At 39.2% G+C, this 15633-nt stretch overlaps 1 protein-coding gene and 1 non-coding gene across 2 annotated transcripts; one reads left to right on the forward strand and one right to left on the reverse strand.

Moving 5' to 3' along the window:
- Positions 1-10203: 10203 nt before the first annotated feature.
- On the reverse strand, positions 10204-10310 carry LOC133833234 (small nucleolar RNA R71). Its single transcript, XR_009892628.1, has one exon. It is a non-coding gene; the product is annotated as a small nucleolar RNA R71 (small nucleolar RNA).
- Positions 10311-13604: 3294 nt separating this feature from the next.
- Positions 13605-14569, forward strand: LOC133832936 (uncharacterized). The gene is made up of 2 exons (XM_062263209.1): positions 13605-13808; positions 13979-14569. The coding sequence occupies exons 1-2, from the start codon at positions 13605-13607 to the stop codon at positions 14567-14569; spliced, it is 795 nt and encodes a 264-aa protein (XP_062119193.1).
- Positions 14570-15633: the final 1064 nt, after the last annotated feature.

Raw genomic sequence — 15633 nt, forward strand, 5'->3', positions numbered from 1 at the left:
TTGTTGGTTTATCTAGAATTCCAACTTTTATTCGTGTCGATTTGTTTTTGCTGATTCATTCCAGATTTGTTAAGTTATGTTCATGCCTGGTTTTCATCCAGGGTTTCAAATTCGTGCTTGGTTAGTAGTGACCCATGCACTCTAATGAATTTTATTGATGCTATATGTTTTTCGAGCCTATGGTATGATTGTATACCACTTATGCCCCCTTAATTTCCTATGATTGTGAAATCTTAGGTTATTGAATTTTGAGAGCTTGCAAAAAATATAACAATAATAAATAAAATTTGAACAAATAATAGTGCTTTATTAATAATAAAAACAAAAGTAAATACAAGCTTGGTTACAACTAAATAAACATCATTCCTACATTACTAATAATAAGGTCATAGATGTTCACCGTTCCAAGCTCGTGGAACCAACTCTCCATTCAATCTTGCTAGTTTGTACAGCCCAAGTCGAATGATGGATATGATTTGGTAAAGTACCTCCCAATTTGGCCCGAGCACACCTGTAGAGGGGTCTCGTGTGGCCAAAAACACGCGCCTAAGCACCAGGTCTCCCAATCCAAAGTGTCTGTCTCAAACCCTTTTATTGAAGTATCTTGTAGCCCTTTGCCAGTATGCAACATTCTTAAGTTGTGCTTCTTTTCTCTTTTCTTCAATTAAATCTAGGGCTTCTTTGAGCTGAGATTGGTTTGAGTCCTGGTTGTATACTTCACGTCTGATGGTAGGAACTTTGACCTTAATGGGCAACATCGCTTCGCAACCGTAGGCTAGGGAGAAGGGTGTATGTCTAGTTGAGGTTTAGAGCTGTTGTTCTGTAAGCCCATAGGACTTGTGGTAATTCCTTTGGTCACCTGACTTTAGCCTCTTCGAGTCTTTTCTTAATGGAACTCTTTAGAGTCTTGTTTACGGCTTTGACATGGCCATTTGCTTGTGGATGGGCTACTGAAGAAAAACTCTTAATTATCCCATTTTTTCTCGCAGCATTGTGTGAACAACTCACTGTTAAATTGGGTTCCATTGTTTGATACAATCTTCCTTGGTATCCCATATCCTAAAATAATGCTCTTTACCACAAAATCCAAGACTTTTTTCGAGGTGATTGTTGCTAGAGGCTCAACCTCAATCCATTTGGTGAAGTAATCGACAACAATTACAACATATTTAACTCCACCCTTTCCTGTTGGTAGGGATCCTATGAGAATGATTCCCCATACTACTAATGGCCACAGAGAGCTCATCATGGTGATCTCGGTTGGTGGAGCTCGAGGTATTGAGGTAAACCGTTGACATTTATCACAGTGTTTAACGTATTCAAATGATTCTACCTTTACCATGGGCCAGAAACATCTTTGCCTAATTACTTTCTTTGAGAGGCTATGCCCCCTGTGTGATCTCTGCAAAATCCCTCATGAGTTTCTTCTAGGATATTTTTGGCCTCGGGTGGAGTTACACATCATAGTAATAGCATGGAATATCCTCTTTTGTAAAATCTCCCTTCCAAGAGAGTGTATCTTGGTATTTTGCACATCAATTTTCCTGCTTCATTTCGATCTGCTGGGAGGCTTCTGGTTTCGAGGTAGTCAATTATGGGCATTATCCAAGTAGGTTGTGAGTCTATCATATTGACTTCGACTTTGTCAAGCTCGATTATGCTCGGTTCTGGTAAAAATTCTATTGGTACCACATTAAGTGTATCAACTTCCTTGGTCGTTGCGAGTCAAGGTAGAGCGTCTGCATTCGAATTTGTTCTCATGGAACTTGTTCAATCACGTAGAACTCAAATTGTCCAAATGTTGCTTTGAATTTTTTCCAAGTATGCTGCCATTTTAGTTCCCCGATCCTGGTATTCTCCTAGGACTTGGTTGACAACCAATTGAGAGTCACTATAGCAATGAAGGGATTTTTCCTTTAACTTAGAAGCTATTCGGAGCCCTGCTAATAGTGCCTCGTATTCAGCCTCATTATTCGAGGCTTCGAAGCTAAACCTGAAGGCTAAGTGAAACCTGTTTCCTGATGGGGTCATTAGGATAATGCCTGCCCCTGACCCATTCTCGTTAGAGGATCCATCGACGTATAGTCTCCACAGCTCGCAGGCTGGGGTTACGACTTCTTTGTTGGTTATTCCTATACACTCGACTATGAAGTAAACTAAAGCCTATCCTTTTATCATCATTCTTGGGTGATATGTTATCTCGAACTGCCCAAGCTTGATCGTCCATTTCAATAGTCTTTTGAATGCTTTAGATTTTAATAATATTTGTCTCAATGGTTGATTAATCAGCACATGTATGGGGTGTGCTTGAAAGTAAGGTTGAAGTTTTTGGGATGCGTGTATTAAGCACAATGCAAGCTTTTCCCTCAATGGATATCTCGATTCTGCCCCCAGTAATCTTTTGTTGACATAATAAATAGGTTTTGTACTTTTTTATCCTCCCGAACCAGTGTTGCATTGATTGCATGGTCGGTTGTAGCGAGGTATAAGTACATTATTTCCCCCGTAACTGGTTTGGATAAGATAGGTGGCTTAGCGAGATGCTTTTTGAGAGCCTGAAAAGCGAGCTCGCACTCTTCTGACCATTCGAACGTTTTTCCCTCTCTTAGAAGATTACAGACTGGTAAGCATTTAATCGTAGATTTCAAGATGAACCTACTCAAAGCTGCCATTTGTCCAGTCAGACTCTGGACGTCTTTATGCTTTCAAGGTGGAGGCATGTCTATCAAGGCCCTTATCTTATCTGGCTTTGCCTCGATGCCTCAAGCGTTCACTATAAATCCGAGAAACTTTCCCGAAGATACCTCGAACGAGCACTTTTGTGGGTTGAGTCTCATGTTGTACTTTTGAAGTATTGTCAAGCACTCTGCTATTGGGGTTTTATGCCCTAATTAAAATCCAATATCTTTGTAATCTCATTTTTTCATCAATAAAAGAATAGAAATCAATTTTTGACTTGGTCAATCACTTTGCTCACATGTTTTATTTTCATGATTATTTGTTTAACATAAACTTCTATTAAATCCCGAACATATAGTTAATCATATATATAGTGACGTAATCACAGTGGAATATAAATATGATTATATGTTCAAACATAAGTTAGTCCTAAGATTAGTCAGTGCACAAGGTTTACACTGACTTGCCAATCTACGATATGATCTACTTACACATTGCATTGTTATATTCTTTCCAGAACATTAGTAAAGTAGACAAGATCAGATGTATTTGTTACATAGAAACTGGACTGATACTGACAGTAGATAAGATAAGTAAACATACTGTTATTATCTATTCTAATCATATCATATTGTTGACCATAGGTCAATTCAATCTCAATTCTAAGTGGTTAGTAATCTAACTGATTGTATTATTTGAGTTTTTGACTTGTTCGTTACCAGCTTACCCTATGGACTAGCCCATACTTACATCTTGGGAACTCGATAGTATAATTGAGTGGGAGTGTTAATCATAGATATGAACATCTATAGCTTCTAATGAAGAAGTAAAATGGTGGTTTCTTTTTAGTTTGGTTCAAGGTGCTAAATGATGGAGATCTCATTTAAGTAATTAATATTAGTTTACTGAAATATCATTTACAACGAACTAAGTGTGTTAAGGATAAAATACAATGAGGGCTAAAATGATATTTTTAGTCCCATCTCATTGTAGATCGTCTATAGAGAATTAGTGATAATTATGGTTGTAACAATGGATAACTAATAATGTATCTATATTGGTTATGGAGCGTTTTATGAATTCAAGAGTGCAGTTCTGAGTTTTTAGTGGAGTCACGAGGAATTAATAAGTTAGTAAATTTATTTGTTAAATTTATGATAACTTATTGGAGCTTGATTTCATAGGCCCATGGTCCCCACTGTACCTTGGATAAAATCATCTAGATAGTCGCAATTAATTGATTTAATTATCAATTAGAATTATCAAAGTTGGCAAGGCCAATTATGGATAGTTTCACAGAGTTATGCAATTAAGAGAAGAAAAGAGATTTTAGGGTAGATTTATTAATTAAGAAAAATTGGTGTCTAAATTAATAAATAAGTTTAAATCAAGGTTCAAATTATAAATAATTAATTTGATAAAAGATTTAAATAATTATTTAATTAATTAATCAATAGAAAATGATACATGCCTTGATTTTAAGTCCAACAGGCTTATAATTAAATAGAAAATTTCACGGGCCTAAAGCCCATGATAATTTCGACCTTACGACTGATATTATCTATTATTTTATTAATTTTTTAATTAAAATAAGTGGTCTAATTGAGTCTATAAAATGAATGTTAAGTGAGAGTTGAAAATAGATGATGAGAAGATCAGAAGATCTAGTTTTGACTTTTTAGTTTTTAGACTCTCTCTATAACAAAATTCCTTTTCTAAGCCTCAATATTCTCTTCTCTTATTCTCTTTGTATCTATCGCATGTGTTGAGAATTTCCCACTCTAGTCTAGGTGATTCTAAGGATACTTTGGAAGGTTGTGAAGAAATTTGAAGATCAGTTTAGTTTCTTGGTGATACCCTGCGACAGAAAGGATTCAAGGGTTAGAGAAACTGAAGCAATGACTTATTCATTCCACTGCGTATAGTGTAAGTGTTCTTAACATTATCTATGTATTAAATTCAATTATAGAAACATGTTCTAGGTTGTCTTATATTAATTTGTTTTATATAAGATTTACACGAAAATAAACAAGATCCCGTATAAGTTTTCCAAACATCTGTGAGGTCATCAACATGGTTACTATTGTGCTTGGACTTGACTAGCATATCATCCACATCACTTCCATATTATTTCCTATTTGTTCGGCAAACATTCTATTTACTAGTCTTTGATATGTAGCCCCAACATTTTTTTGCCTGAAAGACATCACATTGAAGCAATACAATTCTTTATCAGTCATGAAGCTTGTTTGCTCTTGGTCGGGTGCATGCATGGATAAATGGTTATATCCATAATACACGTCCATGAATGACATTATGTCACGACCTGAGGTTGCATCCATGAGCTGATTGATTCGAGGCAGAGGGAAACCGTTTTTTGGACATGCCTTGTTCAGGTCTAAATAGTCGATGCAAGTTCGCCACTTGCTGTTGGGTTTCAGAACCAATACTGGGTTGGCAGTCCATTACGGGTAGAAAGCATCTAGGATAAATCGATTTGCTTTTAATCTTTCGAGTTCCTCTTTCAAGTCTCCCTTCCTCTTGTCATCGAGGAGTCTTCTCTTCTGCTGTTTTGGAGGCAAGTTTTTGTCGATGTTTAACGCATGGCTTATAACAATAGGACTGATCCCAATCATATCTGAGTGTGACCATGAAAATACATCCTGATTCTCCCTCAGTAAGAGAATTAACTGCTATCTCACTTCCTTTGTGAGGTTCTTTCTAATCTTAACCACCTTGGTGGTGTCTTTTTCATCGAGCTGAATATCTTCGAGCTCTTCGATTGGACCGTGATCGACCTTGTCTTCTTCTATTCATGGGTCGATTTCTTTGCTGGCCTCGTATACCACCTTGCTCATTTCCTCAATGTTTACTAGGGCTTGTGCTCTAGCTTAGCCTTTTCCCCTCATCGAGATGCTATAGCATTCTTGAGCTGCTAATTGACCCCCCTTTAGCGTCCCAATACCGCCAGGAGTTGGGAATTTGACGGCCAAATGCCTAATAGATGTGACTGCCCCCAACCCAATTAGGGCTGGTCTCCTGAGCAGTACATTGTAGGCTGATGGGGTTTCCACTATGATGAACTCCAACATCTTAGTTATTGAGACCAGATAGTCCCCCAAGGTCACTGGGAGCTCGATAACCCCTGTACTGAGATTCCCTCTCATGAGAATCCATATAACATTGTTGCACAGGCTTTAAGGCCTCAAATTGACAGACCCAACTTTTCCAAGGTCATTTTATAGAGGATGTTGATCGAGCTCCCGTTATCAATTAGGACTCGATTTAAGGTTATGACCAGAGGGTAATTGTGAGGAAATTGCGAAGCATCTTCTTTGGTGAAAGTGATAGTTTGGGATTCTACTCTTTATTGTTTCAGAGTTAGTGGTTCAGGCACATAGGGAGATCCATCCCCCATTTTGAGCTCTTGGACATACCTCTTTTGAGTGTTTTTTCCTGATCCTGCAATGTGTGGTCCTCAAGCGATGGTTATTACATCTTCTCCATCAATCAGTGGAGGTCGATTATCCACCTTCGCAAGTGGGGCCGCAGCTCGCTGGTCAGGTTGGGCCGGAGATGCCTTTTGACCTGGTGAAGCTTGGACTTGGTTCGATTTCGGACATACTGTTAGAGGTAGCCTTTCGAGATCAATCCTTCGATCTCATATTTTAATTGTCTGCATTCATCAGTTGTGTGACCTACATCCCTATGAAATTTGTAGAATTTTTTTGAATCCATTTTGGTTATTTGATGTCGCATTGCATCAAGTCTCCTAAAGGGGACCTGAATCTCATTCGTGACAAATATATTCTCCTGAGTATCTGTGACCTTGGTATATACTATATAAATGGAGAAATATTTATCTCCTTTATTTCTCTTACCCTCATCATCCTTGGGATTGTTCCCTTTATCATTCTTTCTCTTAGAAGGGTTATATTTTGAAGGTTACGTTGTGGAGGGTGTAGCCAAGGTAGTGGACGAGTTAACATTTGTCGTGGTAGTTATTGAGGGCAAAGGAGCTAGTTTAAGTGCTAACCTTGCCTCCGCTACATTGACAAACCTCTGGGCCCGAGTGGTGAATTCGACTATTGTCCTCACTAGCTTCCTTTGCATGTCATCCCAAATAGGACTTCCTAGTAGTACCCCAGCTTGTACTGCCATAAGAAGATCTTTGTCATCAACATTGCAAGCTCGGGCTGCCTCTATATTGAACCTCGCCAGGTAGCTCTTCAGTGATTCACCTGGTTGTTGTAACATTTGTTAGGGTGGAAGCCTCGGGCTTGATACTCTTCGCAACTTAGAATTGCTTCTTGAACTCCTTAGAAAACTGATCCGAAGACGAGATCAAGTGTCTTTGAAATTTGTCAAACCAGTTCTTTGCTGGTCCAGTGAGTGTGGTTGGGAAGAGCATACATCTGAGCTCATATCTAAAGATGCTGGCTCGCTTCACAGTATTAAACATACTCAAGTGGCTGCTTGGGTCGGTAGTTCTATTGTAGGGCGCCACATGGGGTATCTTAAAACCATTGGGGGATGGTGTGTTCAAGATATGGGGAGCAAAATGCTCGAGCTCCTCATCAGAATCGTAGGATTTTTCTTTATTTTTTCCTTCTTGAAGGAGCCTGAATGCTTCCTCAAGTCGGTTGATTCTTTCCTAAACAAAATCCACAGGAAGGGGAGGTTATACTACTGGTAGCTAGTTATTGTTCGTAGGAACTCCAGCAGCCTATCGCAGGATAAGGTTGTACTGATTTCCATATACTGGTTGTAGGGGCTCTCTCAAGGCATTTAAGTGTGCCCTCAGGTCCAAGTTTGGCTGATCATCCTGCCCCCGATTATGATTCGGTGGTCTCGAAGATCAGGATAACTATTCAGATAGTTCTCATAATACCTAGCTTCAGTGTTATAAACATTCACCGACCTGTGTAATATTGACTTCCATCACAGAAGCTGACAGTTCTTTCTGGCTGTTGTGAGATTTGATTGCGAGGTGGGTTACCCACATGCACCCTAATTCTGGTTGTCTGTGACCTTGACACATAACTCTTAGATGGTTGGGGTTCTAGCCTGTCTATGATCCTGACATGCCCCCAATGGGACCTTGCGTTCTCCCCTGTGCTTGGGTCGAGCACGATGACTCTTATCCCAGCTTTTGCTTCTGGCACTTTGAGAAGGCCTCTGTGGTGCTCTCTCCCTAACTCAATTTTTGCTGGGAGCCTATTGGGGTACACCCTGAGCTGGAGAGGGATGCCTGATTGGTGATGGAGGATGCCTGATTGGAGATGGTGGTGGTCTCTCATTGTTTGGCCTTGCAGGCTTAGGGTTATTATTCCCGGTAGGTCCCGGGTTACTACTCTGAGCTGCCAGGGGAGCTCGGTTATTCACTGGGTCTGTGGGAATGTCCCTAGCTGGGTTATTCCTGGTAGGGTTTCATGATGACACCCTGGGCATGTTTTCTCCAGTATTTTTCCTAGGCCTTGGTTGAGCCTGTTGGGCCCTTTGTTCGGCCATCCTGGCTGCCGTACTTCCACGTGGTTGCCCCTGGTCCTCCGCGGGGGTGCCTGGGTCTCTGTTAAGTGTAGTTTTATGTTGTGTTTAGGTTGTGTTTTAGGTAGCTGTTATTAATCTTTTTAGTTGTTTAGTGCAGTATTAAGCTTTGTTTTTGCATGTTTTCAGGTTTTAGCTTATAAATAAAGGAAAAGAACAATTTGAGCAAATTGGCAGAAAAATGATGAAAAATTGGCTTTTTGGTGTTGATTCCGTGAGAAGATGAATCCTCAAGAAATTTTATGGCTTCGGTGAATTTTCAGGATCAAAAGCACAAAAATTGAAGAAATTGTTAAGCGTCGCGGTGCTATGATGCTAAGCCGCGGCCCGGTCCAAGGCAAAAAGCATGTTTTTCATAAAATTGACATGTGATGCGACGCAAGAATAGAGGGCTGCGGCGCACCTAACTTTGTTTTCCCGGAAAATTTACACGGGCTGCGGCATTGAAGAAGTTGGGTCCTGGCGCGCTTAACATCCACACGAAGCCTAAATTGACACGGGCCGCGACGCTTGAAATGTTGGGCCGCAGCCCACATTGCTTCTGGGGACGACGATTTTGGGACCAAGGAATACATCGTGGAGCATCTCCATTCACTCTCTAGAGTTCTTTTTTCTTTTACCTTAGAATTCTATGTTATTTTTCATTGTTTTTTATGTTTAGAATGATGATTATGAACTAAATTTTGTTTCTAGGGTTTTAATGTAATCACTTGGATCATTGTTACTTTCAATGTGGATTTCATGATTCTTTCTTCACTTCTATTCTAAATTATTTGATATGTTCTTAATGCTTGTGTATGCTTGATCACCATTTGCATGATTTATGATTTTGATTCGAAATATGAAAAGTGAGAATTGATTATGCTATGATTGAATAATCACAATTTTCATATTGGATGAAAATACCTATATGAATTGTGTAGTTTTAGGATTATTGTGTTCAATGTCTTTTATGTGTTGGAATTTATCACAGGAGTGTAGAAAATTCACATGTAAATTGAGTTTTTTGTTTCTTGAAAAAGAGTAAGAATCGTATTTGTTAATTCGCTATTAGTTTAGGAAGAAGAACTGTGAAGTCTGATTAGCAAAATAATAAAGTGAATAGTTGATGAAATTAAAATCCCCAGTTCTTTATTTTTGAAGTTTTTACAATTATTTTCTTTGTTTCATAGTGTTATTTTATGTTTATTGCCTTTATTATTTTAATATCTTTGAAACCAATTTACTGTTGATCAAATAGAAATAGAAAATTAATTTGTTGGTAATTAGTAAATCAATCTCCGTGGGAATGATCTTTATTTATCATTGTATTACTTGTGTCGATTACGTATACTTGCGTATTAATTTTAGCGAACAATTTTTTGGCGCCGTTGCTGGGGATTGATTTTTATTAATATCAATACAATTATTTTTTATTCTAATGTGGTTTTTCTGTGTTAATTGTCTCTAACTGTTGTGTTTGAGAATCGTAATTTCAGGTGCAAATTGGTATATGCAACGTCAAGGGATTGACAATATTTTGCCGATTAATACTGAAATTGAGAGGACTTGCAGACAAAACAGAAAGCAGAAACGGTTAGCAGAGATGGCCCAAAATCAGGCAATGGGTTAAATGGGGATGCTACTAAGCCAGCAGTTCGCACACTCAGGGACTATGTGCTTCCCACTGTTACTGGAGTACAATCATGACTCCAGCCAATAATTTTGAAATTAAGCCGGCGATTCTGCAAATGGTTCAGTCTACTGTCTAGTTTGGTGGACTCCCTACTGAGGATCCCAATACACACATAGCCAATTTCCTGGAGCTGTGTTGAACTTTTAAATATTATGGGGTCACTGACAATGCTATTAGACTGAGATTGTTCCCGTTCTCACTGCGGGATAGAGCTAAAAGTTGGTTGAACTCTCTTCAAGCCAACTCAATCATTACATGGGAGGCATTAGCTTTGAAATTTCTTCCCTCCATCCAAGGCTGCAAAGTTAAGAGGAGAAATTAATAACTTCTCTCAATTTGATGGAGAGTCTCTTTATGATACATGGGAGAGGTTTAAGGAGCTTTTAAGGAAGTGTCCTCATTATGGGATTGAAAAATAGGTGCTAGTCCATAATTTTTACAACGGTTTGTGTGGGATGACTCGCACCATTATTGATTCTGTAGCTAGTGGTGCTTTCATGAGCAAGAGTGCTAATTAGGCTTATGAATTGCTTGAAGAAATGGCCATGAATAACTATCAGTGGCCTAGTGTAACGCCCTGGATAACCAAGACCGTTACACTGTGTGTTTAAAATAGTGCAAGACTTGCTAATCAAGTCATTCAGACAAAGTGTAGACTCTATACCATTATCAGAGTAGGAATAAAAAGATTTTGGTCACAAACAGGCTATTCTCATTAAAAATGACGGTTTAATACTTGGAGACTCAAAATAGGGTTTAGATGTCTTAGTTACAATAAATTCTAGAAATTACAAATAGTTCAAGCCACTCTAATGGCAAAATATACATTTTAGGTTTCCGTTCCTGTACAATTTCTCGACCGTGGCGGCCGAGCAGCTGACGATGTACACCTCGCCCCCAGAGCTCTCCAACTCATGGTCGATTCAGCCTACCCTTGCCTTTACCTGCACCACGTAGCACCCGTGAGCCAAGGCCCAACAAGAAAGTATGATAATATAGCAAGATCAACATCATTTATCAAATATCCCACAATGCACAACCAGGAATTCAACATTTCATAACATTTATTTAATCAGTGATAACATACAACAGATTCATAGTTTGTCATCCAAACAGCCAACAAATCATGTTCAAAGCACAATACTCACGATCATAATCAACAGATTATCACATCATCACATGATATTCAGGGTTAGCGCCCTTAGTCGCACCCTCTATTTAGCACACTGTCTTCGGCTCTCTTGGGCCGCCCCCAGTGTAATACTCACTGACTCCGGCTAGCTTAACCGAGATCAGTGATAGATAAGCTGCCTCAGCTACCAGTGGCTGAGCCGCGCCCTGTGCGCAAGTATTGATTCCGACACTCTTAGGCCGGTTATCGCATGTCCCATGGCATAATAATACCATCTCATGACATGATATACAAATATAGGGAGCTCTTAGTCCCATCGTGTCCACATGGTTAATCACATTCACATAACAATGCATACAAACATAGGGAACACTTAGTCCCAACCTAGCCACATAATCAGGTGCAGCTTTCTTACCTTTGGCTTTCAAACGAGCTAGTTATAAGCGATGTTCCTTGAGCGCGATCCGATCCCCGAGCCCTAGCTTAGCACCTAGTCACAACCAAGATAAAGGTTACCATTAACAATCTTAAATGAGCTTCTAAACCAAGTTCTAGTCCTCGGAACATTGAACTTCACCAAATATAGTAAAAGACTCAACCCCGAGCACCCTAGGTTAAATTCCCAAGCCTAAATTCTCAAAATCCCAAAATCCCTTAAGCGCCGCGGCATGGGCCATCCATGCCGCGGCATGGCCCCTGACAGAACCCTCCATGGGCACAAAAACAGGTAAGGGCCGCGGCATTGCTTGGACCATGCCGCGGCCCGCCCTCCTTCCTCAGCATGCCACAACATCGAAGGGCCGCGGCTCACCAAGAACCATGCCGCGGCCCGACCCTTCGAACCCAGAAAAAACCACCATTTTCAATCTCTAAACCTCACCTAAAACCATCCTAAAGCCCCCAACTCAAAACCAATTAATAATAACAACATTATAATGATTTAGACAACACAACCCAACCGAAAATCCAGCCTAAGTCTCACCAAAATCCCAACTCCAACTTCTGAAATTTCAAACCCACAAACTCAAAACCAGCCATGAAAACTCTCAAATTCAACCATCAAACTTCAAATTAATCCTTACCTCAGCTGTAGAATCGTTCTAGCATCCAACCAGCTTCAAGCCCTTCAACTCCTCAGGTTCATATCCCTTTATTCATCCAAAACTCAAACTTAAAAACTATCTCATTAAAACCCAGAAATTCACATCAGAAAACCTTAAAACTTACCTCAATTGACTGGCTTAATTCTGCTAGTTCTTCAAGCTTCACTAAAGTCCCTAGCCCCAAGCTCCATTCCTGAGCTTGCTCTAGAATTCCAGCTCCAAAACCCACAAGAAATGGTGAAGAGATGCCCCTGCCGAATGAGAGAGAGTGAGATATCTAAGTGTTCTGTTTTCCTTTCTTTCCTTCTTCTTTTCTTTTCCTTAAGTTTCTAAGTTTATCTACAACCTCCACTAACATCAAAAAGCAGAACATAGCCTAACCTTAAGTAAGCCAAATGACCACCTTGCCCTCCCAATAATAACTAAACCTTTAAACATTCTAAGGGCATTTTAGTCATTGCTCCCGATTCCCACTAATTCCTCAAGTGTCTTAAATATTTACCACTTAATTCCCGATACCTAACTAATCTCCAAATATATTCCTCGATGTTAAAAATAGACTCCAATATGCTCACTGAATTCCCGTTTATACCCCTAGGCTCACCCCGAACCGGGTATAAATCCCCGCCATGACTTTTTCGCTAATTTGCTCACTAGGATCGTCTCAAGTCGTAGATCACAGATATATCCACATAATAATGTGGTCTCAAATTTAGCTTACCAATATATACGCAAGTATGCAATTACGCTCTCAATGAGCCAAATTACCATATTACCCTCACAGCAGAGTATATAGCCCCATGCATGCCTTTATCATCATATAATAATATGACCCACATAATCATGCATATAATCATATAATAGCACAATAAATCAATTATGGCCCTCCCGGCCTCCTAATCAAGGTCCTAAACCTTATTAGGGAATTTGGGTCGTTACACCTAGTGAACAGGATATAAATAAGAAGGTAGCTGGTATGCATGAGCTGGATGCTATTACCGCTCTCACTGCCTAGGTTGCATCATTGACCAAGCAACTGCAACAAAGTTCTATGGCCACTCAAGTAATGCAAATCCAACCGGTATGTCATAATTGTGGTGGTCCTCACCCATTTGAGCAGTGCATGGTAGTTGAGATGAACAACTCCATTCCCATGGAACATGTGAATATGATGGGAAATTTTAATAGACAAGCTAATAATCCATTCTCCAAACCGTTCAATCAAGGGTGGAGAAATTAGCCTAATTTTGCATGGAGAAATAATCAGGGTCCTCAACAAATTCAGTGGCCTATGCTTCAAGCTCCACCTCAGGCACCATTACAACCACCAGTACTACCTGTTGCTCAAGAGAAGACAAATGAGTTACAAGCTACATTGTTAACTCTGACCAACTCTCAATCTCAATTTATGACAGAAACTCGCTCATCCATCAGGAATCTTGAGATGCAAGTTGTTTAATTGGCCAATATGTTACAAAGTAGGCCTCAAGGAAATTTTCCAAGTAATATAGAGGTGAATCCTAAAGAGCAATTCAATGCGATCTCTTTGAGGAGTGGGAAGAAGTTGGAAGAGTCAGTCAAGAAGTCTGTACCTACACCAAAATTTGATGTTGAGAATGAGGGTAAGGTAGAAGAAGAGGTTATTGAAAACCTTGAGAAGAAGCAGTCACCAGTGAGTTATGAGCACCACATCAAGATTCCATATCCTCAGCGACTTCAAAAGAAGACATTTGACAAGCAGTTTTTGAAGTTTCTAGACATTTTTTTTTTCGAAAACTTCACATTAACATACCTTTTTCCAAGGCACTTGAACAAATGCCAAGCTATGTGAAGTTTATGAAGGTAATCTTGTCAAAGAAAAAGAAGTGGGAGGATTATGAGATAGTGACGCTTACTGAGGAGTGCAGTGCTATTTTGCAGAAGAAACTACCTCCCAAGCTTAAATATCCGGGTAGTTTCGCGATTCCTTGCTCAATAGGAGATTCTGTTATGACCAAGGCCTTATGTGATTTAGGGGCTTGTGTAAATTTAATGCCCTTATCTATTTTTCGGAAGCTAAAATTGGGAGAAGCTCGACCCACTACTGTGTCCTTACAAATGGCAGACCGCTCTGTTAAGCAACCTTGTGGAGTAATTGAGGATGTCTTAGTTAAGGTTGGTAAATTTATCTTCCCTGCTGATTTTATTATTCTAGATATGGAGGAAGATGCAAACATTCCCATTATTTTGGGAAGACCATTCTTAGCCACAAGGAAAGCACTAGTTGATGTACAAAAGGGGGAATTGAAGCTGCGAGTGCAAAACGAAGATGTAACATTTAATGTTTTTGTAGCAACTAATATTCCAACTTGTTGTAGAGTGGATGTGGTTTGTAGTGGTGGTAGTAATTTGGAAACCACCAAGCGAAAAACCAATGCTGAAATTGGTAGTTGAGCAGTTCGTCATTGTTTGAAATAGTTCTATAGTAGGAAGGCTCGAAGGCTACACGAGCGGTGGAAGGCTCTGACCATTAGCAACGTCAAAAGACGAGTTTTTTCTTTTGACACTATGGCTTTAAAGGATGAGCGGGGTGGACTTGACCCAAGTTGAAGTTTAATGAAAGAAGTGAGCGTCCAACTGGAGACATTAAATAAAGCGCTTTTGGGAGGCAACCCAATGTTATTTTTAATTCGAGTTTTTATGTGTGTGTAATTTTTATTTTCTGTTAAATTCTTTTTAATTTTTGTTCTTAGGTTTAGATTTTATTTTTAGTTTAGTTTGTAATTTTTGAATAGTCAAATACATGAAAAAAATGATTATTTTGAGCTGCAGCACCTGGGGAAAACTCAACTTTCCAAGCACTGTCTCTGCCACCTCCATTTTGATGATGTTTAGCTGGACCGTTGGTAAGTTTTCTTTCCTTTTCTTTTTATGTCACATTGGAGACAATGTGCCAATTAAGTTTGAGGGAGGAGTCTTACTATTTTGTGTGTTTGTGTCATGTTGTTAGTTTGTGTTTGTTGTTGTTTGAATTTTATCTTAGTTAAATGTTGTTTTGTGTTTGTGCGAATCAAGTTGTCAATGCTACACCATGATATGTAAGAAAATGTTGAGCAAATTTTCAAAATTTCTGATCAATTGAATCTGTGTGCTTGGTTAGATTGCATTGGTAGTTGTTTTGATCCATGAACAAAATGAATGTTTAGCCATGATTGGAAAAATTATTTGCAATTTGAATTTGAATGTATGCATTGTTAAAAATTGGCTTGTGGTTTGATGAATGAATGAATCTAGAACTTGCTTGTTTATCATTTGAGATGAAATCCTAGATGAAATATGCTTAGGAAAGTGATTTAGGCAATTTCTTGGAACGTTTGAGCCTTTCAAGCCAACCCAAGAGTAATTTTCCATTGTTACCCTTGTTGAGCCTAAAATTATACTCTTTGTTGTTTGACACCAATTGTGAGCCAAATAGACATTTTGTTAGTTTTCATTCCTTTGCCAAATTATTATGAGCA

Source organism: Humulus lupulus, chromosome 4 (assembly GCF_963169125.1).
Source record: "Humulus lupulus chromosome 4, drHumLupu1.1, whole genome shotgun sequence".
NCBI classification, from domain to species: domain Eukaryota; kingdom Viridiplantae; phylum Streptophyta; class Magnoliopsida; order Rosales; family Cannabaceae; genus Humulus; species Humulus lupulus.